We start from the raw sequence: 26520 nt of genomic DNA on the forward strand, positions 1-26520 counted from the left end.
TATGAGATGAATTGTCAATCTGGATCCTTAAAAAAGCAACATAACAGGCTTCCCAAGCAACTTCATCTTTGTCTTTATTCTGCAATTATAACATGTACAGGTGTATTTTCAACTGCCAAACTGTAAAAATACAATTTTATGAGCTAACTACAATTACAGTTTAATTTTTTGTGGCCATGAGAACTGTATCTGATAGCTGTCAGTCACTGTATCCACACAGAATAGGTATAATCAGCGGAAAAACACAAGAAACAACCACGACCTTGACAATTTGGACCAAACATATCCCACCAACATGGCAGAACATGACAAAAAGAAAAAAGAAAAGAAAACTATCACAAAAGATTAGTTGAAATTCCTCTTCATTTTTAGCATCTCGCTACTCACGAGTCACTCAAGAAGAGCAGCTGACCTTTAACCTCTTAGCCCACAGTGGAGGTCTTGCTGCATAGCCTGCCTCCTCTGCAGTCTCTTGTGTAACAAAAGGAAATGAAAGTACATGGTGCAGCTGCTCCACCTAGTGGGCAAAACACGAATGACACCAGGTTAAAAATAAACAATTCAAATATACTGGGATATTGCATTGATTTGGGATAATAAGTGAAAATTTTAATATCACTTAAATATCACTTATTTATCAAATACATACCTCTGTAAAATCATTAATCTCAGTTTTCCCTATAGCAGACTCTGCCATCCAGTTCCTCAGCACATATCGGGGGTTTACAGCTGCAAGATATTTTACGCAATCAGATGAAGAGCTTCCTGTTTCTCTTCAGTTACGACATCATTATTATTACAACATCACATTTGTAAATGTGTGAAAGTGAATCCTCTCTAATTTGTATCAAATTTAAAAAAAAATGTAATCATGGTTGAACTGATTAGTGATTTAGAGGCTTACTTTTCATCCTGTCTTGACGATCCAAATCGTTATCATTTGGTTGTCTGAACAGAACGAAAAATCATTATATATTCATCATTATGCTCATCACACACAGATAGAAGTGAGGGAGTATATCAGGTGCTTTCAAGCACAAAAAAATGCCCTGATGTGAACCTTTTTTTTTAGACAAACTGTGGGTTACTAGACTCACTTGAGCTGACAGTCTGACATATTATTATATGTTTTTGCTTACCTGCTGAGCCGCAGCAGGTACATATTGAGCCAATCGGAGAACTGCTTGTGTGATGACAAGTCTTCAAGAGCCCACATCTAGTACAAAACAAATAAAAATAAAAACATGAAAAGGACGCCTCGATATAAAAACTGAACCTCTGAATAGCTTCACTGTTGCTGTTGTAGCAGCAGCTACATTTTGCATGTGGGTTACTTGCATACTAATAAAACACTAATTCACTATTTAATTTGGCTGGAACTAACAATTATTTTTATTATCTATTAATCTCACTATTATTTTCACAATTAATCATTCGGTCAATAAAACATCAGAACATTTTTAAAAACATCCATCACAACATCCTTGAGTCCAAGGTGACGTCCTCAAATGTCTTATTTTGTTCAACCAACAGTCTAAAACCTCAAAATATTACATTTACGTTTCTGTAAGACCAAGAAAAGCCACAAATTCAAACATTTGAGAGCCTTGAACCAGGGAATGTGCATTTTTTTCGTGGAAAAATTACTTAAATGATTAATTGATTATCAAAATAGTTGCCAATTAATTTTCTGTTGATTGCTGGAGCTCTACTATTTAGATAAATTGAAATAATAATAGTCAACACATGTATCTTTAGGTATTTTATTATCATTTTTCATCCTATATTTTACTTTTACATTTGCTGCTATAAAAAAAACAAATAAATACAAAACAGAGAATGTCAGATGATCTCTTGGAGATGCAGAGAAAATATTAAAATTGTTGTTAACGTAAAAACAAAACATAACAGATTCCCACTTCAGCTCTACCTGTGTGAAGTCCCTGTTGTGAAGCTGCTCGGCCGAAGCTTCACTAAGCTGCCTGAAGGTCATGGTGAAATCAGACTGTGTGTCCTCCATCATCTGGGAGAAAACAAACACGTCGTTGTTTATCCATGTAAGACATTAATACAAGTATAATATGAAAACAGCCCCTGAAATGAGACTGATTTACTGGAGCATGCAACTCAGATTTATAAATAACTTGCCTTAAGCAGGAAGGCAACGAGATAAGCATCATCCTCCTCCTCACCAAGGAGCCCCAGCTTTGCTTGAAATATCTGGTGAATCCTGAAATAGATACATGAAAATAATTATAAAACAACATATTATTATTATCATGGCTAAGATAGAACATGAGGGAAACCAATTCAGGTCAACATTTCAAATTGAACTTACCTCATCTGGTAAATATCAACATATCCCTTTAAGATGATTTTAGCCCTGAAAATAGACAAGAAGTCAGTGAACAGTTATACTTTTAAAGATATTACGGGCCTTACTTTGCATGTTGCTTTTGTTTTTCAAGTATTTAACATAATGACAATGTACGTCATCATTTAAGATCTTGAGTCCAGCTCTATAAGTATTATTGCAGTTTCTTTGGTGACCAACAGAAGTCGATACAGGTCACCCAAAACACCTTTAAGACAAACAGATATGTGTTATTCTTACTCTTTCTGCTGTTTATTAGAAAGCACAGGACTGAGAGCGTCCAGGAGCTTCTCCAGGTTGAACAGTCCGAAGTTAGCCTGAGCTCCTACGCTGTATCTGCCCTCATCGTCAGACGTGTTTGGGACAAAATCTGCAAGAGTTTGCAAGTGTAAAACAGCAGTTTGACAGCTGAGAAAAATAGGACATTCAGATATTTCAGGTCAACTCAGACATGCATCATCGCACACACTGGGGTTGTACGACTCCATGAAGCCAAACGGTCCGTAGTCGATGGTGATGGACAGGAGACTGAAGTTGTCTGTGTTGCACACACCTGTCACGATGACACAAAAAAAAAAATCAGTTGATGTACAAGCTGAGCGATTCAATGTTCAGGCAAAACAGTATCTTCTCACCATGTGCAAACCCGACCGACATCCACTGAGCGATTAGATGTGCTGTTTCATTTACAACTGTGGTATAAAACACCTAGAAAAACGAAAATATGACAAAGTACAAATCATGAACCAATAAAGAAGGTATGATATACAGAATACACCATATTATGGATTATTATTTCCTATACATAAGCAACATCAAGTAAAACCTCATACTGGATGAGCAAAACAATAATAATGACTACATATTTTCAACATAACTTACCAAATATTTATCTGGGTCATTTGAATTGATGGAAGGAAAATGTTCATCAATCACAAAGTTCAGCAGCTTTCTAAAACCAATACAATGAACTTATGTTATGTTATGTTGTATACTTTATGTAGTAGAAAGAATAGAATAAAAATAAAAATTGAAATGAGTGATATTATAAAAGAACCTCATCAGATTGGTCTCACCTCAGAAGATCTATCTCTCCACTTTGAGACAAGATTTCTAATGATCCAATCCGAAACCATGACTTGGCTAAACGGAGGACAACAGCTCCTGGGAATAAAATAAAAATAAATAATACTGAGGACTAATGGAAAACAATCATGTAAAACAGCTGTGACGCACTATGTGTAATAATTAATTTAATGCAAATAACTTTTTGCATGAATTTGCTGTACTTTACCTCTCTCTGTCTTCACATTGCCGTTGTAGAACTGGTCCCTAAACACCGGCTCCTCACTTACAATAAGACTGAAATAAATCAAGTAATTATCAGGTCAATAATAAACACACTTGACAAAATAATTAAAAGGTCAGGGGAAAAATCATGCACCTGGTTCCTGCCTTATAATTCTTTCCAAAACATGTCTACCCTTTCACAGGTGTCAAACACAATACAACACCTGCTGAATGCTCAAAGGAGTTGATCTTAGTTTATCAAGCTTAATGGCTAATAAGGTTACAAGGTAAGGTGACAAATTCAACAATAGTCCAGATATGTTTTTTTGTCTTCTCACAAACTTCTGACAACAAAATTAATGTTTTGATTCAAAATTTTAAACCATCATATTGCCCAGAAAACTGCCCCTATTATATGATACCAGTAAAAGTAATAAGTGACAGTTATTATCAGTCATCCTCAAATCAGATCCTTGCATATCTTTATACAGATTTAATTAGTCAGACAGCAATTTTTACCCCCCCTCTTGTGTCACCTTTCATTCATCACTGTCACTCTCTGGTCTCTCACCTGGCGGCCCTGCTGGTGGGAACACCCAGGAAATGCATCGCCTCGCTGCACAGAAATTCTCTGACAGACGAGCGGATCACAGCTCGGCCGTCTCCTGACCTGCAGTGAAATATTCAAATTCATACATTCAGATTCATCATTCGATTCACAAATAGAAGACGGTTGCCTCTGCTTTCATGACAAATAATCTGGTTTTAAATTTAAATTCTGATGTATAAATCCAGGGATAATCCTGTAAAACGTCTATCGATGATGTAAATGAGATATTGTAAACAAACAGAGCCTTTTTCAGTATAAATATTCAATGACCATGGTATTTCAGTATTAACAGTATTTACAGATTATTTTAATCTGCTTCTGATGTCTGTATTAACATTTACCAGGCTTTTTTTGGGGAGTTTCCCCTAATGCAGGTCAGGATGTAAAATCATACAAACTGAAAATGGAACAAAGAAGAAAAAGAGATTTTTTCTCTTTTTCTTCTTTGTTCCATTTTCAACATACCTTGAATATGGTGTTTTCCCAGAGCCTTTAAGCTGGAGTTCCCATATTTCCCCTTTCCTGTGAAATGACACATTTCATAGAGAACATAGAGAAGTAGAGAAGTTTTGAACTTTAACAGTCCTTTTACAGTAAATTTTAAGTATATGAGGAACCAAATCCAAAAAAAGCTCTCACCTGTTGGTATACTGACCGAGGGAATGTGCTCGACCATCACCCAGCTGACCCGCCCAGTAGCCAAACTACCATAGAAGAAGAAGGAAAAAGATATTTAAAATTCAATTTCATTGTGACCAGATGTGGCCAAATCTTATCCCAGATGTGCACATGTATTGTTATCTTAAAGGAAATTCATTTCCAGTTTTTCTAGACTTTGTTAAACAGTTTTGTTGTCAAATGATGAAAAATCTCTTGGGGTCATACTATAAATGTCCCTGGTCAAAAATAACATCTGCCTGGATGATTTGATTAAAGAAACCTATATGAGAATCCAGGTATTTGTAGGGATAAGACATCAAGTGACAGCTCAGTTCAGCTATGGACATATGACTGAAACATTAAGTTTTATCATTTTTAGTTAGGATGTAATCTAAAACATACAAAAATACAGTATATATGTATTTTCCTGTTCATATTATCTTTAAAAAGTCTGTTTTTGAACTAAAAAGTACCTCTTTTCACCTATTTGAATACATTTAATTGAATGAACGCTTTGTTTTTATTCTTTCTTTTCTTTTCTTCTATTCTGTTTTGTTTTCCTGTGTTGTAACGCACTTTGGATCAACTGTGTTGTGTGTAACGTGCTATATAGTCTACTGTAAATAAAGTTGAGAAAAATTCAGGCGAAATTTGTCAATTCCGACCCCTGGTGGTAGTTTGTGCAAAATACGCTGGTCATTTTAAGGATATATATAGAAAATGTAAGCCAGTGTTAATAAAAAAACGAAAACAAACACTACCTGATGACCCCCATATCTGTGTGCAAGAGGTATTGATCCTGGTAGCAGTCTGCCACCACTGGCATAATGAAGAAAATCATCAGACAGTGTCACAGTCGGATCCAAATCTAAGATCCCTTCAATGACATCCTGTTGAGGCAAATTGAGAAATAAATGACTTCTTCATGGTATTAAGTAAAAAGTCTATGATGCTGATGATATTGTAACATCACCTTAGAAACTGCTGCTAGGCTTAATGGTCCTTTCAGTGGGGTTGGAATGGATTTAGAGAATATGCAGTTCTTCACAGTGCGAACAAAACTGCCATCGACCTTATCGATTGGAAATGCATCTGCAGAAAGTGACAGAATGGTAACATCAATTGATGCTCTATTATTATATTGACCTCTATCTATACATTTCCTCAAATCAGTTTTACCGATGAGCTTCTTGCAGGAGACTCTGAATTGGTCCAGGTCCTGTGTGAGGTTCGCAGCACTCATGTTCCACCTGGATTTGAATGTGTGTGGGGACGGCTGGGTGTTTGATGCTGTGTTGTCATGACTGTGACAGTCAGGGTCAGTAGTTCGGCAGAACTCCAGGAAATAGACAGGTGTGAAGCTTGATGCTGCCACCAGAGCAAAGACTAAAACTTTGTAGATGCTCCACATTTCCACAAATAGAGCAGCTACCTCAAATGTACCAGATTCTGCACACAGAGATACAGCTGTAGATTGAACAAATAGAGGTAAACCATGACTTACAGGTGGTCATGATCATAAGGCAAACAGCAGAAGTGGAAGTAACCTAATTCTTTACTTGTGTAAATTCATAATACCACAGTGTGAAAATAATCCACTTCAAGTAAAAGTCCTGCAATCTAGAAGTATTATAAGCAAAACGTGCAGTATCAAAATGAATTTAACAAGTATGCAGAATGGCCATCAAACTATGTTATTATATATAATATATTCTGAATGAATTTACCATTAATGCATTAATGTGTAAACAGAATTGTGGCTGGTTAAAGTGTCGGTAATTTTAACTACTCAATACACTGTTTGGTAGTTTAATCTATAACTGAACCTGCAAAGTAACTATAAAAATTGCAGCAGTAGTAATAAAAGCATATAGCCTACTCAAGAAAACACATGCAAATTTGCTACTAAATACATGAGTAGATGTACTGAATTACTTTCCTCTAATGACATACAGCCACCAATGCAAACAGTTTATCAATTACACTTTAATTATGCTTCATTTTCCCAGAAGGAACCCTAATTTAAAGCAACTAGCAATCAGTTTTTAACTAAAAACTGATTAATATACTAACAAATATGAATAAAACCTGTCCATAAATGAAGCTATAACCCGTACTAAGGAACTGAGGGAATAAAAATGGTAGGTAATGTTAGTTTAGGTAGGTTTATTAGACATAACAACCCGCATATGACAACACCGGTATGATAGCTACAGTTAGCATTAGCTTCGTTCCAAACATTACTTAGATACTAACGTTAGTATATTTCCTGGAGACGTACAAGAAGACACATTATATCTCCAGACTTCTTTTAAAGGTTTTCGCTCATATTCATCTTCACTTTCTGCCCCATACGGCTAATTCCCTGTTGTTGAGCGTCATCAACTGCTGCCCGGTTACTGCTTTCCGGTTCCGTTTACATATATAACCCATCCCATCGCGATATATATAAGGGTTTTTTTTTACTAGGATGGCGAAGTCATGACACGCCCTACTCTGCATGTGATTGGCTTACTTTTATATTCGTACCTTAATCTTAACCAATCTCATTCCTCATACATAAACCCAACCAACGAAGGCAACGTGTACTAGCCAATCAGAGGCAGAGTAGGGCGGGTAATGACTTCACCATCCTAGGAAAATCAGCGTCTCGTTCCCATCGATGCACGCTGTCGGGGAACATGGCGGGTGCCTGGTTGTGGCAATGCCGGAGATGGAGTACAAACTGTTCGAGCGCGAGTTTATTAGAAACTGTGTGGCATTATAACGGCAGGTCTGTGTCTCTCTCCGTGTCCTCTCTGGGGCGGGCGTCCTGGAGCTCCGGGCCGCGGAACGAGGTGAGTTTGCCGCTAGTAGGACACCGGGCTTGGAGAAACTGTCATGCCCAGGAAGGTCATACATACTATGGCTGTACTGCAGAGCTGTCAGTCGGTCCCTATGGATGGTGGTTTAACTCAACTGACAGCTGTATTACTCCACGCCCGTGACATTTTCCAACCATGTATCTGCTGTCTTGTCTTTTGCAAGAGTTTCCGGCTTTCTTGGCAGAATTTCACAATTGAATGTTGACTTGTTGCAGGGAGTGTCAGTATGTACAGAGGTCAAGACCTCTTATATTAAGCTCTGTTAAGCCGTCCACTTTACTCCAACCAGTTGATAATCAAGTTCCCATTCAGTTAAATGTTTTTGTACCTACCTACAGTACATTAATTCATTCATTCATTCAGTTGTCATTGACTCAGATTGTGTCACTCCAGTTTTCTAGTTAGTTTACAAAATGCATAAAAGAGCAAATACCACAAAATGTACATCATTAGATCAGGATTGTAGCTACTATTTTAGAGATACTGAGGTCATGAGAACAGTAATATACCCTCCATCACATTGAATCTTTCTTTTTTTTTCTGTTCACTGTACGGCTGAAATTAATATTATTATTATTATTTTCATTACATTTTTCTGCAGACTGCAGATTAATCAATTGTTTGGTCTATGAAATGACAGAAAATAATGGCAAAATAATAAATGCCCATCACTCATTTTTTTTGTCCAACAGTGCTAAACTCAAATATATTAATTTTACAGTCACATTAGACCAAGAAAAAGCAGCAAATACTCACGATTAAGAAGCTGGAACTAGGAAAAGTTTGGCATTTTTGCTTGAAATGTAATTAATGATTCATCATTTATCAAAATAGTTGGATATTCATTTTCTATTTAACTGACTGATCAACTAATCCTAATAGTTTCCTTAAAATAAAGCCTCCTCCACACACTAGGAAGTTCTGGGGGAAAAATACCGAAGCTGTTGTTTTATAATTTGTTTGCACTAAAAGTTATTAAATTTAAACATATTAAAGTCCAAAACATTGGAATCAGATTATAAAATATGTGGAACTGTAGAAGATCAACCGCCAAATTATCAAGAGATAACAAGGACCTCAGTGTCCTCAATGGTAACTACAGCCCATCGTCAGATTATGCACTTCTGGTTTTAAAATGTTCAAATTATTACAATAGAATATCCTGATGTGTAGCGTGTATTGAGAACTCATCCTTTGCTCTCATGTCCTTTGACCTTTCAGGTACAGCCATCAGTACGATCCACACAGATAAACCCCAAAACTTTAAACTTTACCTCATCTCTCATCAGGTGAGTTGTGATGTGATCTGTCTCAATCATAAAGTTTTGCCATACCAGATAATTACGATGCAGACCATTTTCAACATCCTCAGTTCACTTACATACATCTTCTGTTTGTGTATTTTTCTCTTCCAGACACAAGTCAAGGTTGCTGTATCCCGCGCTACAGTCGTGCTGTTGTAGAAAAATACATAGTGATGCGAAGCTGAAAGACCCTTTCACGTTAGCCCAGAAAGACTTAACGAGTTTATATGACGACATCAAAAAGGTAGTCGTATTTTCGACATCAACATGTTTGAAATGGCAGATCGTTTACCTGCTTATTCTTCTGTATGATTCGTTGATGTTCTTGCACAGAATCATGTGTTGTGTCTTAACTTTACACTGAACTTGCAGTGTGTCTCCACATTGTAAAGTTTTCCTCATGTTTCTACACTGTCTGCAGTGTTAAGCAGTCTGATTTGGACTGAAAATTCACATTATTTCCAAAGATCTAAAGTTTGTTTAGAGCGAGAGTACTGTAAATCAGGAGCCTTTTTGATTAGAAAGTCATTGTTTTTCTTGGATTTTACTTCGCAGCTGCAGGAACAAAGTGTGTTACCAGGCAAATAAAAAGCACAAAAGACATATTTTACTTGTGTGTGTGGTGTATAGCAGATGTTTATTTGAATTAAAAGACATCATTTTTGATTGTTTTCCTTCACAGGAGCTGATTGTATCCAAAGAAGAGCTGAATTCTCTATGTGACTACTATTTCGATGGCAAAGGCAAAGCGATCCGACCAATGATAGTTGTCCTCATGGCCCGAGCCCTCAACATCCACAGCAACAGAGATGGGTAAAAAGACATCAGACTGAATTGTTTCTGTGGCCGCAGTAGTGCAATAAAATATATATTAATTACACTTTTTACTGGCACGACTAACCCACAAGTGACCTGTGATACACTGGTCAAAGAGAAGATGCACCACCCTGTAATAAATCATTATATGAAGCATAATCCAGGGTTTTTATTTCATCTCACTCTCTGCAATCTGTTGTCTGTCTTTGTCCTCTGCAGAGATTTGCTCCCGGGGCAGAGGGCCATAGCTATGATCTCAGAAATGATTCACACTGCCAGCCTTGTGCACGATGACGTTATAGACGGATCAGATAAGCGAAGGGGAAAGAGGACAATCAATGAAGTGTGGGGTGAAAGAAAGGTAACTCTTTCACTTGTATTCATAAACTGTTTATTTTCCTCTGCAACACTTCACTCATCTTCTTTTTTTTTTGCTCTTTTCCAGGCTATCTTGGCCGGGGATTTCATCCTATCAGCCGCCTCCATGGCTTTGGCTCGTATTGGTAACATCACGGTTGTAAAAGTGTTGTCCCAGGTGATAGAGGACCTGGTTAGAGGTACAGTACATTTAAATTGTTCATGCATTAGAATCTGTAACTCACATTCACATATACTGACGTCTAATCCGTACCGATTGTGCTTCCAGGTGAATTCATGCAGCTGGGTTCAAAGGAGAACGAGAACGAGAGATTCAAACACTACCTCGAGAAAACTTTCAAGAAGACGGCGAGTCTCATTGCAAACAGTTGTAAAGCAGTATGTACGTTCTGTCTCCACATAAATAGCACAGGGATGGAGAAAAGCCTCAGTTTCTGCACTTAATGTTTTTTTGTTGACTGTCCGCTCTGTTTCACTCAAGGTATCCATACTCGTAAATTCTGATCCTGACGTCCATGAAATAGCCTACCAGTATGGGAGGAATGTCGGTATCGCATTTCAGGTGAGTTTTGATCCGGTTGGTGCATAAATCTTTTTTTTTTTGTCTAGTAGACTTCTTATCAGCTACATCATATAGTCATCTATAGTTTTCTATAAGACTCAAAACTCTGTTAAGAAATGATAACAGTTCCCTCTACTGGAAGGATGTTACACTGCATTTAGTTTTCTACAAGGCCATAATGGTGTGAAGTATTGAATTCAATGTCCACAGTAATATGGAATTATAATATATGTTCATTTTTCTCTGTCCTGTAGCTGGTGGATGATGTTTTGGACTTCACAACAGGGGCCGCTCAGTTGGGGAAGCCCACGGCTGCAGACCTCAAACTGGGATTGGCTACTGGACCAGTTCTGTTTGCTTGTCAACAGGTGAGATTCAGCATTTTAGCTGCTCATATGTAGACGCAGGAAGCTCCATCTCACACACACATTATTTTTTTTTTATAGTGCAAAATAACAGGACGACAAAAGACACAAAAACAGAACCAACATTCAATGAAAAGACTGTTTTTTATCAAACTACATCTAAATCAAGTTACTAGAGTAGATTTGCATAATATAAACTTAAGTTTGTTTCTATTTTTTTTCAGTTTCCAGAGCTACACGCGATGATCATGAGACGTTTCAGCTCTAAAGGAGATGTGGACCGGGCCTGGCAGTACGTCCTCCAGGTATAATCAATAATACATCTTATACAGAATTGAATTCTTAATTTCATTAAATGTAAGGCTTTGAAAGTTGATAAATTCAGTTTACAGATTTTCTACCTAAAATTTTCAAAGATGATTCCTGTTTTGTAAGCAAAGATCTTAAAGGAGTCATTTATTTGATTAAGAAGTTAATTTTTCTTCCCATATTTGAGATATTTTTATTGTGAATTACATAAAGGATGATATTGTATAATCATCAGGGCTTTGGTTGAGTCTTCAGCTATGTATTCATGCAGTTTGTGATGGAGACTAAGAGATTTATGACCTCTGCGCCCTCTTTTTTTAATCTTCTGTCAGAGCGATGGCGTGCAACAGACCAAATACCTGGCCCAGCGCTACTGTCAAGAAGCCATCAAGCAGATCAGTTTGCTCCGGCCATCCGCAGAGAGAGACGCCCTCATCAGACTCACCGAGATGGTGCTTACCAGAGACAAGTGAACCTCCACTGCTGGACTTCACTTCAGGCAGCTACCTGTGGAAAGGGAACTCACCCGGCCCCCCTCTCCCCTGTGTCTGAGCAGGCCAGGGTCAGACAAAGGCGGTGAGAGAGGTGATGGGACGCTGGTTCGGAGGAACCCCTGGAGCTGGTTTTAGTGCCAATTCTGAATCAATATGGCAGCAAGCTGGTTTGTCAGAATACTACTAGAATCAAGGGATCAAAACTGCATGCAGGGGCCTCTCTGAACTGATATGTGTTGTTTCATGACTCTCTCAACTGCTCCTTAAAATATACAAGAGGGTGAGTTTCTCAATAATGAATTGACATATAAATACACTCGGTTTTTAGTGCACGTACTTGTGATCTCCTAAACGGAATCACGGTGGCAATTTGGAAATAAATTATCATTTTAAATGAACGGATGGCACTGAAAACCCCAGACGCTAACTTTCACTGCATACAGTACTGTAACTGCAATGGCCTCCCATGCCTCAAACTAGCCAACTGTGACTAGTAATAGTTTGTTAAAAACGCTAGTGCGGAGCTGCAGCGGCGTTGCAAAAAAAAAAATCTGTGTAATTCCAAACGAGACGGAAGTGCATCTTTGTCATCGGTGTGTTTGTTTGGATCCGTGTCGATGTCTTTAGAGATCCGTCCACACCACGAAGGCCAAACAGTCATGTGTCCTTTTCTTTGACTTGTTGAAATGTTATACGGTTACTTCTGTAAATGCAAAGTGCCCTGTAACAGCCAAGGCCTTAACATCCACAATGACTGTGTGCTCAATAAACCAACAGTTTTTTTTTTTTTTTTTTACGCCAAATCCTCTCTCTCTCTCTTTTTTTTTGATTCCCCCCAAGTGATCACACATGCATGTTGTACATAGAATTGTTTATTATAAAAGACTGTACATTAATCAATCAACATATTATATATACAAATGAAGGGCAGAGAGGTTTCAATATTTCTACCTATGGAATTGAGCCAGAACATGTTTTTTTTTTTGTTGTTGGATATACTGAAGCAAACGGGGAAAATATCAAGGCATTAGCTGCAATAATCCTGAAATGGTAAAAAAAAAAAAACGCATGTTAACCTTCCATTTTGAAGTCAAAAGTTAGGTTATGTTAGATGTGTGTTCGAGGGCCAACAGGAAAAAATAAAAATAAAAACAAATGTTATCAAGATGATTCCAAGACCTGAGTGAAACCTAATATTGACTGGCTGATTTTTTACTTGAGTTATTATGTACACCTGTGCAGCCCGGAGGATTTTACATGTTCAGAGCATTCGACATGGGTCCTCGAACCACCCAGAGCAGGTCATTGTTGCTTTGACAAGACTGAAGAGGTATTAGAGTTGTTTATTGGTCTACGTTCAATCTGAATTGTCACATGGCAGTGTCAGGCACAACTCCAGTCTTAATTAATTATCACTGCTCCACTACCTGCTGTCTTATCAGAACCGTCATCCATTATTGCCAGTTACCAATGGACCCTACAGATTTTTTTTTGATGTGGATTAGTATAAAGTTAACAGTGATGAGACATAATCTTAAAATGCTTGATAAGAAGCCAAAAAAACCGGAATGTGTTCTCTTGCTTCAAACAGATCGAAATGCATGAAAAAGTAAACTCCATGTCATTTTTTTTTTTTTTTTTATGATTTTAAAAGTTCAAATACAAGGAGATGAGTCCGTGGGTAAGCCTGAAATTTACTTCTAAAAAGTTCAGTGATTTCAACAGAGTAATAAAAATTAAACAAAAAAAGTGAATACATTTACAACATAATGGCAATAAACTTAAGGTTACAATATATCTATTAAAATTTTTGCATGCTTTAACGCCAAGACTGATGTTCAGGAGTAATTGTATCTTTGAAATACCATACACAGTATTTAAATTTTGTATCTTATCGACAGGCCATTTGCGTTTATTTTTCGTACGAATGAGCCTTATGGAGTCGAGGAGGGCACCACTAGTGAAAACTATCATAATTGACATTCACTGAATTTACATTACAGAGAGAAGTGGCTGCAGCTCACGTTATATACAAGTGACAATACAAACACTTCGACTGAAGGTGCTTACATGACATTTGACATTTTTATTTGTTCCATCAAACCTATTGTAATAATTTCTTGTTCACAAAAAGGATTCAACACTGAATCTTTAAATCTTTGTCCAGGCAAGATGATGTCGTACATCCTTCAGCTGTGTGACCATCGTCTTTTGAGTTCAAGCCGTGTGAGCACGTGCAGTCCGATTCTTTAGAAACTTTATTTTATTTTATTTTTTTACATATTCCATAAACGTCCCCCAAACCGCCCATATAACACCAAAATAAACTAAATAGATATTACTTTTCATTTTATTTGCAATCAGTATGGGAAAGAAGATTCTGTCATATCAAAAGGAGATCATACAGTTACATCAATGCGTCTCAGGAGTCGGTTTGCTGCCGTCAGTCTCTGGGTGGATATGATATGACTGAATAAATACACTGTACTGATACTGCGAGGTCCCTTCAGTCGGCGTAGTGCATGATGGACTCCACGTAGTTGCCGGGGAAGAGGCCGGTGACGCCGTTGGAGACGCCTTCGAACCAGCCGTCGTCGTTCTTCTTGATGACGTAGATGATCGCCCCCTCCATGAAACTCAACTCGTCGTCTTTGTCCTTGCTGTAGTCATAGATGGCCACCACTGAAAACAGATGTTTGTTCAGTTGGAGTTGCTGCAAAATTATCTCAACCAATTCAATTTCGAAGTGATTTATCCGTCTTAAACGTGACCCCAAACCTTTCTCGACGTAGTTCTTGGGCGCCCACTGTGGATCTCCGTCAGCATAGGGGTCGTTATATTGCACGACAGCAGCATCTTCCTCCTCGTAATCCACTGGAGGAGGCGGCGGAGGGGGAGGAGAGTCGTCAAACATGGGCAGGTCATCTGGAGGTGGAGGGGGAGGTGGAGTAGGAGTATCTGCAACTGTTAAACAAAAAAAAACAAGAGACTTCACTTTAAGAGAGATTTTTCAAAAGGTCGCTGGTCAACATGAGGCTGGCGGTGGAGAAGACGGCGGCTGAATCATGCAGAATTAACGACGAGGCATGCGAATGAGTGTGTATGTCAGATATTTGAATTCATCAAGCAGGCTGCATCACTGTTAGGGCTTCTATGGATCACTTAATAGGATGATGTACTGTATGTTTAAGCCTCTTAAGAGGTTAATGTAGTTTGTGCTCCTCTTGTCGAGCTTTGAAGCTCTACGCATGCATCTTACAGAAAAAAGGTAATAACACAGGATTTAAGAAATTATCTGCCTATGATTATTACGTGTAGTCATGCTATTTAGTAGGTTAGAGGTTTATAACAGTAAAAAAATAAGCTGACCACTTTTTAAAAAAATAAAAATAATAATTATTTTAGCACTAATTGTCTCAAAGTTTTATCCAAAGTCATCCAACTTGCTTTCTGTCCAAAAATAAATTTAAGTATTTAACAATTTTGCTGGTTTTGCACCAGCAGGGGGCAGTAAAGAGTCCCATCTTCTCCAGTCCTGTTTTGAAGTGACCTTTGGCACTTTTTCTCTTAAACAATATCATTCATCTCAGCTCCGCCCCCGCTACAAGTAAATTCATCATTTTAATAACAAGCTTCAGCCAGAGACAGAATCACTTGAATAAAACTAAATAAGGCTAAACGGAGCCGGTGACAGCCTCATCAATCTCAGCTTTGACGCAACAAGCTATTACTTTGCACCTTCCCCTATTTCCCTGCCAAGACAGAGATTATTCCAGCAGTTATGTATTCAACTCTACTGCTACAAGAAACTGAACTGTAACAAAACTGTGTTCAATGTTGCTGTAGAAATAAGACTTGTCTCCAGACAACAGATAAAGCTGCTTACAAGTTACATAAATGATGACAGGGGTCTAATGAGACATTCTTTGACAGTTCATTGTTGCAAGAGGGTGGTGTTATTTGTTCTCAACAAACGAGAGGGGGGTGGGGGGGGGAGGATGAACGAGCACAATGCATGCTGGGTGGTCCGGTATATAAGGAGGGAAGTATGTCTTTAGCCTCTTCACTTACTGCTCTCCTGCATCCTGGCCACAAAGCCAGTCAGAGGTATCTGTGGAGTCAGCTGGGGCATTGGGGGCGGAGGAGGAGCGATAGACACTGAAAGCCAGCAAAGGAAAAAAAAAAAAAAAAAAAAAAAAAAAGGCAGAGACAGAGAGCAACACAGAAAAAAAAAAGAGAAAGCCCATCAGTCACCAAGAATGTACAGAAGACAGCAAAGAGTGCACCCCGATCCCAAGCAAACACAACACTGACACAGACCAAAGAAACAAACGCTGCGAGAATGTGAGCTTATAAACATCTAACAGACTAAGAAAGAGTGATGTGACACAGTGACAGATCGAGAGCTGAACTGCTTTAGTCAAATGAACCTGTCGCCTACCAGACACTTCATTAATTAGATTTGTACATTTGACATTTTGAGAAAATAATAATCAGATTAAGTCATTCGGCTATCTGTAGCTACAGCGTCTCCACAGATCAGACGCTAATGATGTGATTTTGAAAAGTTCAGTGACTCTGATTAGATATCACATGGTATCTGGGGATCACTGGGGCCAGAGGATAAACTGCAGATTATATTTGATTTCTGTCAATCAGAGAGTACCCACCAGTGGCTCTAAAAGTAGTAAATGCTACCAGTGGACACAAGGGGGCACTGTTTGCCTTGGATGTCTTTAAACCTAAACCCCAAGCAAGTCAACTGAACTCCCCTCAAGACCTGTTTGAATTCTTATTTTACATTTTTCAGACTTTTTTTTAGATCATTAGACCGATCCCGAGTCAGAGACACTGTGACTGATCAACAGTGGCAGAAAACATTAAGCCAAGTCCCTCAGTAAATGCACCTCTGGGCTGGCAATCAATTATGGAAATGAGGCATTAGAACCTCATTTACACCTGACATTAACATGCAGTCTGTATCTGGATATGGCAAATCGTATGTTAATGCATGTGCAAATGCACACTGAACGCATTATGACTGGAACGCGATCGACCACATCTGGAGGTGGTCTGGCGAGAGTCAGGTGTAAATGTACAGTGTGAAAAAATATTCTCTCAGCAAGTTGAAAGGTCACCTAACTCTCCCTCTTCCTGCTCTCTCAAGCTGCAAGTAGTAGCAACAGCTAGCAAGTCTTCCCTTAAAAAAATGTGACTTTAAAATCAATACAACTCTGCAAACACCACCGAAATAATTTGCATATTGAGATTCACTCACTATATAAACAGAATCGAGATAACTCTTATAAATGCCAGGTGTGAAGGCAGAGGCCTCTCATCCCAACATCCATATAACGAATCCAGATACCCATCACATGTTAAAGGGGATATATCATGCTTTTTGTGATTTTCTGTCACTTATATACTGTTACAATGTTTGATGTTGATGCTGAACATGGTCAAAGTTACAAAACTTGAGGTGAATGTATGTAAAAATGTTCCTGTCCTCTTCTACTTCCCCATCAAACTGACATCAGATTGTTCTCCAATTGCCCACAAAAATGGCCGTGCGTTCTGTAGTCTCTGTTGCTAAGGTTGTTCCACGGAATGTTCATGTCATCATCTTTCGCACCGTATTTGGGCTCACACATGTACGGATCAATTTGAGAAGTTTATATTCGAGTAAAGAACGAGAAAAAGAAGAGAGGAGGAGGGCCTTAAAGAGACAGGAGCTAAACCAGCCTGTTTCAGACAGAGGCTGAAACGAGAGGCTGCATACCAATATAATATACTCTTTAGTCATGCAAAGATATTCCAACATAGACCTTGGAATGTGCATGATTATGTCCTCTTTAATACCAGGTGTAAATGGGGCCTAGACTTTAGACAGTAGCTACTTAAGTTTTACAGGTAAACTTCAGACCAGCTTTTACACGAGGCCAAAAAATGCGAACGCTCGTCGTTAGCGGACATCGATCTATCTGCGTTGTATCTGCTTGAGAATCCAAGGACGAGGCTTTCTGCATCAATACTAAAGACATCCCCAGTTAGATAAAAAGCCTTAACCTGCACTTTCAGAGTTAAGGGAAAAGTCAATAATTCTGTCAAGAATGCAAGCTTGACCTTCAAGAAAGCACTGGCAGATATGAAATACTGTTCTGTGGCTACAAAGGTTAGCTGGCTTTAGTTTGTGACTGTGCATGATTTGGAAAAATGTGAGGTTTTGTGCTTCAGTGACAGTTCAGGATCTATAAAATCAGGCTGGGACTGGAGACAGAAGGGCCTTACTTGAGTTCTGGCTGTAGCCAGGAGTGCCTCCGTTAATATGAGGCTGTTGTTGCTGCTGCTGTAGTAGTTGCTGCTGCTGCTGCTGTAGTTGTTGCTGCTGCTGCAAGGAGAACTGGGAAGTGACCGACGGCGCCCGGCGGTAGGTGCCCGTGGCCGAAACCATAGAGACAGAGGAGTTGGAGGGGTTGTGCCGTGAAATCTGCCGCGAGATGGTTCCAAACTGGGACATTGGAGCGGGGCCCAGACCAGGCCCGGGGGCCACCGCTAGAAACACCCAAAGAGAGGGAAGGAAGAGAGAGAGAGAGAGAGAGGACAGGCAGGACCACAGAGGGAAGGCGGGTTAGACAGAGGAGATGGAAAAGGGGAAGAATGAGAGTCAAAAAGGTGGAGAGGAGGGGGAAAAAGCACCCAAAACATGAGTAATCTAGACTGTAAAAGATCACTTGACCTTTTTAGCCCCACACCTTCTGAAAAGACACTATCAATAAGCAGCCAGAGGAAGCAAGTGAGCTAGGGAAGCAACATAGGTTGTTAATTGACAGAATGTAATTGACAGACATATTTCACGAGGATAACATGAAACAAAAACAGTCCCGAGAGGTCATCCGAATAAATCCTGCACGTCTTGTAGTAAAAGAAATCTGGGGGAAATGATTCAGACAGCAGCAATAGTACAAGCGGATCCTTCAGGTGAAAATAACCACCTCGCACACTTTTCGAAGACATAATTATATACTGTATGTTTACCTGAAGTATCACAGGGAGAGGGAAGGATGTGTCATTACACTGGTTATCTAAGAATAACCAAAGACTTCATCTATTCCGGCATCTGCATTTGAACATTAAATACTCTGGAATATGTGGAGATCAGATTCCCAGCCGATGCATTAAGAGGGTTAACAGACAGATGTGTTTTGTTCTGCTCGAGCATTTCCTGTTCACATTTCTAGATAACTAGAGTGTCTCTCAGGAGAGGCCGGTGCTTTCAGATAGGGATGGGTGGAACCAGAGGAAGTACAGATTCAGAGGAACACAAGAGCAAACAAACTTCTCCATACAGTTACCAGCAGAAGTAATTAAACTGAAAGAGCACGTTGATGTTTTCGAGGATAAAACATGGTGCATATTCCGAGTGATAAATGTCGTTCATCGCTTTCAAGATTACCGGAATCCATGAGATAGAAGAAGCCGCTGTACAAACACACACTCGTTTGTACAAATCAAACAACTGGGTGCTTTTGATTCTTGCAGAACTTGCTGTAAATCAAACCCAGTATCGCTCAGTGATTCGGAGTATGTAAATTAAACCTACAATAGGTAATACTCTGAAACTCTGATTATGTGAGATTCAGCCTCAGAAAGAAGTAGCAGCTCAGTATTTGGCACATGAATAAGCTTGACTGAAAAATTAGGAAAGTTTTACCTGGTGCAGCTTTAACCACAATCCCTTTTTATGGGGGGAAAAAAAAACATATGAACTCAAATGAAACTGCAAAAGAAGTCTCAAAGTCCTTCAGGTAAATTCATTTTATATCTTTTTTTTTTTTACTGTACAGAAATACTGCCCACATTCTGCCAGTTCAGTATCTCAGCTTGCAGGTTTTTCAAATTTAATTCTTGAATTTAGGTGTTAGAGGTTATCAGCTACTCCACTGTTAATGCAGATAGGCAATAGACATGGATTTGCAGATATCCAGCAGCTTGGGGTTGAATGTGAATCGACAAATTTAGAGATACTGCAGGAAATAATTAACTTTTTTGCCTGTCCTCAGGTGATATGAGACTTCTTTTTTAGTTAACAACAGATCAGTAAGAAAAAAAAACAAACATCTGGAAGCAGAGTACCACCACCAAAACCACCACTGAGGATCCGGAAATATGTCATTGAATAGAAGCAGCTCGTAGCATGTGACCTGTTGTCTATGAACAGAAGCACATGTACAACGTCTGTTCACACTGCAAGCAACACAATCGTGACATTTCCTACAGAGCTGACTGACCAGTGAATCAGTTTTCTTTCTTCCTGCTTTCCTTAACAATGTCATTTAATCTCTAAAATAATAGTTCTGCCCAGTAAGTGTAAATTGGGGTGATGAATTGGTTCAAACCTTTAAGTCTCCTCAGCTTTTAGTCAAAATGCTGAAGAAAATAGAGTCTCAGCTCTTTCCTAAAGCTGTGATTACTCATCAATTTAGAGTAATTTAATATATAATCAGCTTGATTCTCCTGGTCAAAACGTAGCAGCTCTGTGGTGTGATGTCATGGAAACAGTAAGCTTGCATATTGCAGTGTGTACAAACAGCCCCGACACCCACAAACACCCTCATCCATCTCCGCCATGAGAAGATCACAGTGCATGTGCTGATTGTCCACCGTCCGGAGAGTAGAGGCGACCTCCTCGGCGAAGTCTCACCTGTGGGTAGTGGTGGTGCCGCTGGAGGGCCGAGCCCGGCCAGAGGAGGTGGAGGAGGAGGAGGAGGAGGAGGAGGAGGAGGGGCTGGGGGAGGCGGAGGGGCCCCCGGGGGAGCGGACATGGACGGGACTGAAAGGAGTATTTACATTAGTATCCATTTAATGCTGAAGCAGGGGAGCAGACTGTGTCCTCGCCTGCTTCGTGCACCTCGACACTGTTACATAACATCACATCACTTTACTCAGGAACCCTTCGGGGGGCCCCCCCCTGGAGGAGCGTTTCGACTTTGTGAAGGCGCAGCAATGTTCTGCACACACTTCTTTGTGGTCCGGGTATGAACCGACTGTTTCCATGGCGACGAGCTCACAGGGAGAGCCGTGGTTAGTCCTGTGCTGCTGGCCTGATCGCGGTGCTGAGGCAGAACAGCTGCTACACAAAACCTAAATCATCCTCCTTTTTTCAGCTCAAAATCATTTGCTGAAGTTAATGCGGTGCTATGTAAAGCATGTGTACGGTGTAATGCAGTACTGTGTGTAGCTGCGTGGTGTTATGTGGGCCTTACTGTTCCACTGTAAAGCAGCAGGCCTAACGCAGCTTGCCCTATTTACACAGTAGGATAGAGAATCAGCTGTGCTTAGAACACAATGGGCCTGCATAATCCCTGTCTGGTAAACATAGGCTTTGTGTAGCGTAGTCTCACTATCTGCAAATAGCACATTACATTTACACCTCGTCAAATAATGCCTAATATTAGGATATACATGTATGTTATATTTTAAAAATAAACCTGTTTCCTGATGTTTGCTGCTCAGTATTGGTGAAAAATGTAAAAAGATACTTAAATCTGAGCATGTTTAAGCACAAATCTGTTATAAATTCATTTTTGCACTTTAAAACGGAAGGTATAGTTGTCATTTGGACTGCTGTCTAAAGTACTGTATGTACTGTATGAAAGTAAACTCAGGCTCACATAGGTATGCGCGTTGTGCAAACAGTATAGCCTGCATTCTCATCATTGTCTGTCAATGTTTGAAGAGTGTTATCTCCGTTTTACACAGAACAAACACAATAAAATCCCACTGATGTGAGTCTCTGAGGGAAAAACAGGTTTTCTGGAATATAAATAGAAGACATGTTTTCATGTTTTTAAACTTAAAATAAAAAAGCTCCTCCTTCAAAACTTTTTTTTTTTTTTTCCCTCATCAGGGCTGAAAAATCACCTGAACCGGTATTTGAAGCATGGGGGGGGAGGGTAACTTAACTCTCCAAAAACCAACAGTAATGAGGGTGGGTTAGCAGCTCCGCGAGGCAGGGTGGGGCAGGTTTTATTGCAGGTTTTTACCAAACGCCTGAAGCTGGTAATGCACAATCCTGCCCTCATCTTATATCAAGCAGGGAGGAAGAACTGACTGTCCTGTAGTAACACAGCAGTGCAAACTTAAAACTCAACATTAACTGATATGACGTATGACCGCCTGACGTGCGGTTAAAGCTCACCTGGTCCAGAGTTGGGGATGGAGGGTGTAGGCACGGCGATGGGAATGCCAATACCGCTACTGCCGCTGTTCTCCCTGCTGCTGCTACCCCCGCTGCTCCCGCTGAGGGAAGGAGGAAGACAGAAGAGAAAGAGGACATTGTTTTATTCAGGGCAACCTGCTCACGCTGCACAGCAGGTAATACCGCAGACACACGGACTCCGCCGCATCTGTGATTATGTCCTATTTAGAATCACAAGACCGCAAAACTTCATCCGAGTCACATTTATATTCTCCTTTAAAAGCATCGCTCAAGCACCTGACTCGGCTTCCCCCTTTCCTCACATCTTCTTCTGTTTGATACCCATTGATTGTGTCTGGTGGTTTGTTAGGACTGAGCTGCAGAGTGACACACCCAGCCGAGCAAGACATCAGTCGCTCTGTATGAAGGTTTTGGTCAGAATCAGAGTAAAAGAATGAAATGGAATATAGTGACAGTTGAAATGTATAATTATGTTTTTTTGAGTTTAAATCACCCAAAAACATCTTGCTTCAGATCCTCCATTTAGCCCAAAACACTCTGTGTGTTTAGTTTTAACAACAGGGTTTGATTTTATTTGGCGGCTAATAATAGAAAGAGGGTGAGTCCCAGGCTAAATTTAACACGCTGTTGTGCATGATACGAGCCCTTGGCAAACGATCTATCTTTCCGTTCTGGATGCTGTATTTGAAGCAAATTAATTAAAAAGACATAACTGCATTAATTGCTTTATTAAACATCAGTTCACATGTATTGTAGATCTGAGCTGGAATAAGCTAACAGATGCACATGCTGCGAACTGAGCTAGACAAGGTTATCCATACTACTCCTGATAGTATTAGTGGAAGGCACATGTGCATATATATATATATGAATACATCACATATATAATGCTGATGTGTAGGTGATAAACCACATGTGTCTATATGTGAGTTTATGAAATTACGTTGTTGTTTTTCATATGTGATGTCTTATATTCCAGATATATTCACATAATATATCTAAAAATCAGGTGCCTACATCATGTGACTCTGTTACTTGTGAATGTCTGAAAAAAAGCACATTGGCCTGTATGTGAAATTTTCACAACTGAATAAATTTCATGTGATAAATATGAAATTTTGTTTTGTGTCATTTTAACTTATTTATCAGTGATGTAATTTATTAAACAAAAGGGCTGGTACCAGTTTCTAAGATTTGCTGATTTTTTTTCCAGTTTCATATTACTGTAAATTGAATCTCTTCGGGTTTTGGACTATTTCTTGTGTAGATTGACATTCTGGTGTGAAAGGCTGCATTACAGTAGAGTGATTTCACTTATTTCACAGTTCTAGTCAATCGACATGATAAACAAATTACCCTGAACTTAGCCATCATATCCTCACTAGTAGCAGTTGTTTAAATAATATCGTCATTCTAAATCCAATATCACTAATTATTAAACATATCGATTTATCTGGTCAAAAATAACATATGTAGTTTTGTCAATATTTCCCAGCCCTGGACTCTGAGGATATAGGACATGGGAACGTTATATGTATGTCAGCTCTTGCAGTGGCCTGTATAAGCGCTGTTTCACCCTGTGTTTGACCCCGGGGCTCGTAGATCAATGGCCTGACCGACTAAATCCCCCCTCCCGCTCTCTCTCTCTCTCTCCCGCTTGCTCTCTCTCTCTGTCTCTCTCTCTCTCTCGGGCTGGCCTTGATCCTCCTTTCTACTCCCAACCCCTTGCCCCACCTCTCCTTTTTTCTCCCTCTTTCATCCCAGCTTTTCAACTGATCCCTCTTCCCTTCCTCTCACCCCTAACCATCCCTCGACCTCTTCCTCCTCTCTCATCTCCTCCTGTAAAGTGATTCCCAATCAGTCTCCCAAACCCCTCACTCACCCCCCTCCTCCTCCTCCTCCTCCTCCTATTCCTTCCATCCCAGCGAACGAGCAACCCCTGTTCGCTCCCACCCCCCCCCACATCTCTTTATCCCCATTTCCCATCATCCCCCTCTCGTCTCTCTTCCTCTCTGATCCATGTCAGTCGAGCCCCGGGGGCTCTCCAGGCAAAAACAGCAGGGGTTACCCCTCAGAAGGATGTTGGTGGCTGTTGGGAGCTAAGTGTCTGCGGGGATAAAGGCTAAACAATATCGTGTCATTCTTCTTTTGAAGTGAACGGCATACTTCACCCCCATGCGCACATTTTGGATTTATCCATCCTAATCCCTCTATAAACTTACTCGTTCCTTCGCTAACCCATTTATCTCTTCCCCAGCTTTTGCTGTCTCCATCCTTTCTTCTTTTGTTTCAAAAAACACTCGCTGTGAAATAAGAGCGCTCGGCTCCATCTCTCCTGCCCCACCTTCCTCTCTCTCTGCCTCTGCTCATTCAGCCTCTACTCAATACAGAGAGTTGTTTATAAATCAACTGTCTGTAACACACAGCCAGACTTTAAGTTCCAGCTCACTTGCTCACAGCTGACAAAAATCCCTGAGGCCAATGACAAAAAAAAAAAAAACCCTCCCCAAAAAACACGCCACTGTTCTCAGAAAATGAACAAAAAGTAAAAAGAATAAGTACAAGTGTGTGCTTAGGCATTTGTGACATGATATGGCACGACATAAGTGAGAAAAATAGACTTCTTAAGAAGCCCGGAGCATAATCTACACTGAATAAAAGACATGAAAGACATGCTTACAGAGGCTGAATATTGTTATTGATGCTTTAGATGTGCATAAATAACCTGGAGTGCATAAAGAGCAGAAGATGAACATGAGGGTAACTTAAATCTAACACGCAGTAAGTTACATGATTTTGGCTCAGAGCTGTTCCTAAAGAACCGGAATATAACGGATCAATTACTCCAAAATTCACAGTTTATTTGCAAATACTTTGACAATTAGAGAAAGCTGGTTAATGATTTTTTACGACGGTTAATGATTTAAAGATTACAACACACATGGGTAAAAAATGATCTTGTCATTTCAAGCTGTTGGTTTTACTTTAAAATTGACGCCATGAGGATGTAATTAGAAAGATCACAAACTGTGCGCAAGTTACAGACCCCTCAGAGTCTCAAAAATTAAGGTAATTATTTTCATTTAATGGCAGCTAATGGATATCTTGCTGACACTGCAGCGACTATACCAGCGCTGCCAGTTATAGCTCTCCTTGTTCCTCCCATATAGGATGTTTAATTGTATGATAGTGACTTCATTCTGCTCTGGATGACTGCATGTGGCACTGAATACTCCAAAGGGGTATTTCACACACTGGAAATATTTATATTTAAAGTATTAATTTGGTAGCCTACTGGTTAAAGAAGCGTAACCACGTAACTGCAACGTCTGCAGTTTGGTTCCAGCAGCGAACCTCTCGCTCCTCTCATCTCTCTCTGCTGCTCCTATCTGATAAAATGCAGAGTTGAAGAGAAGATTTATGTAAAAGAAAGGGTTAAATGCAGCTTAATATCTTATTATATTTGTTGACTGTCGAGAAAGAACATCTGGCACTGTTTTGATAAAGGAAAGGCAAGTCAAATACTCTAATATGACAGGGAAATTAAGTTACCCTGGATCATCAACGTCTATTTTAAGTAACATAAATAGGTGCACGCTCCGTCTGCAGAGTCATGCAGTATATTAGATGCATCCTGTTTAGTTTGGATTGGTCGACGCAGGAATCTGACCTCAAACTAGCGTTGTCAGAACAAATTTTTATTTTTTTTTACCAGGATGCAATTATACCTGCACACGAGACTATAATCTTTCCCACAGAAAGATATGAGATAATAACAGGGATCGTACAGCTGGAACACACGGATGCCTATATTGAATTTGGACCTCAGTTGAGGATGGCACAGACTGATGAGCTGAATAAGCACATCTGACTTCCAGCCTGTATAATCAGATAGTGATGCCACAGCAATATTAGCTGAAGCAGGGGCGGGTGCAGTCGGACTCTGAGGGCAGCACGGGCTTGTTAAAGGGACATTAAGGCGACTTTAAAACCGCAGATGCTAAACGGCATCGCTGTTTTTAAGAGAGGAGAGAGAGGGCCTGGAGTTTTGGTTTTAACGGATGAAGTAAAAGAAGCAGTGAAAGTTGAGGAACCGCCGTTTGAATGAGCAGGTTTGTGCAAACATACATGAAAAAGTTTGGACGATGGGGAGGGAAAATAAAAAGTTATGTAATATTTATGAGCATCACAGTCAGCATAACAGGCTTTTTAGTTAATGAGGCCACTTCACTCACTCGTAACTCAAAATTTGATGAGAGCTTCTCCTGCTTCCTC

At 39.7% G+C, this 26520-nt stretch overlaps 3 protein-coding genes across 14 annotated transcripts in view; 1 reads left to right on the forward strand and 2 right to left on the reverse strand.

The window, feature by feature from the left end:
* Positions 1–56: 56 nt before the first annotated feature.
* LOC121887874 (protein adenylyltransferase SelO-like) lies at positions 57–7382 on the reverse strand. 3 transcript variants are annotated; one of them, XM_042398954.1, is made up of 20 exons: positions 7191–7382; positions 6114–6383; positions 5908–6026; positions 5696–5824; positions 4914–4978; positions 4740–4796; positions 4236–4334; positions 3669–3736; positions 3451–3538; positions 3257–3326; positions 3010–3082; positions 2844–2927; positions 2615–2744; positions 2339–2383; positions 2149–2230; positions 1931–2023; positions 1140–1216; positions 905–948; positions 650–729; positions 57–517 (listed from the first exon to the last, which is right to left on the reverse strand). In XM_042398954.1, exons 2-20 carry the CDS (start codon positions 6343–6345, stop codon positions 395–397), a joined length of 1758 nt encoding a protein of 585 aa, XP_042254888.1. In that variant the 5' UTR covers positions 6346–6383; positions 7191–7382; the 3' UTR covers positions 57–394. The 3 variants fall into 3 exon arrangements, with proteins under 3 accessions (XP_042254888.1, XP_042254889.1, XP_042254887.1); XM_042398955.1 differs by having other exon boundaries at positions 6114–6401; positions 7216–7381; XM_042398953.1 differs by having other exon boundaries at positions 6114–6401; positions 7191–7381.
* Positions 7383–7567: 185 nt separating this feature from the next.
* On the forward strand, positions 7568–13187 carry pdss1 (prenyl (decaprenyl) diphosphate synthase, subunit 1). Its single transcript, XM_042398968.1, has 11 exons — positions 7568–7771; positions 9020–9087; positions 9214–9346; positions 9785–9915; positions 10138–10279; positions 10364–10475; positions 10565–10674; positions 10778–10858; positions 11113–11226; positions 11448–11528; positions 11865–13187. Exons 1-11 carry the CDS (start codon positions 7616–7618, stop codon positions 12003–12005), a joined length of 1269 nt encoding a protein of 422 aa, XP_042254902.1. The 5' UTR covers positions 7568–7615; the 3' UTR covers positions 12006–13187.
* Positions 13188–14092: 905 nt separating this feature from the next.
* The window catches only part of abi1a (abl-interactor 1a), a 53201-nt gene continuing 40773 nt past the window's right edge, over positions 14093–26520 (reverse strand). For 3 of the 10 annotated variants that reach the window (XM_042398958.1, XM_042398956.1, XM_042398957.1), the window contains exons 7-12: positions 22225–22325; positions 20728–20856; positions 18315–18578; positions 16098–16184; positions 14805–14990; positions 14093–14708 (exon numbers count right to left, since the gene is read on the reverse strand). In XM_042398958.1, the coding sequence (XP_042254892.1) occupies positions 14533–14708; positions 14805–14990; positions 16098–16184; positions 18315–18578; positions 20728–20856; positions 22225–22325 (943 nt within the window). In that variant the 3' untranslated portion in view covers positions 14093–14532. The remainder of the gene's footprint in view (positions 14709–14804; positions 14991–16097; positions 16185–18314; positions 18579–20727; positions 20857–22224; positions 22326–26520) is intronic. The other 7 variants (XM_042398962.1, XM_042398961.1, XM_042398964.1 and 4 more) reach the window with 4 other exon arrangements.

This window comes from Thunnus maccoyii, chromosome 21 (assembly GCF_910596095.1).
Source record: "Thunnus maccoyii chromosome 21, fThuMac1.1, whole genome shotgun sequence".
Taxonomy (NCBI): domain Eukaryota; kingdom Metazoa; phylum Chordata; class Actinopteri; order Scombriformes; family Scombridae; genus Thunnus; species Thunnus maccoyii.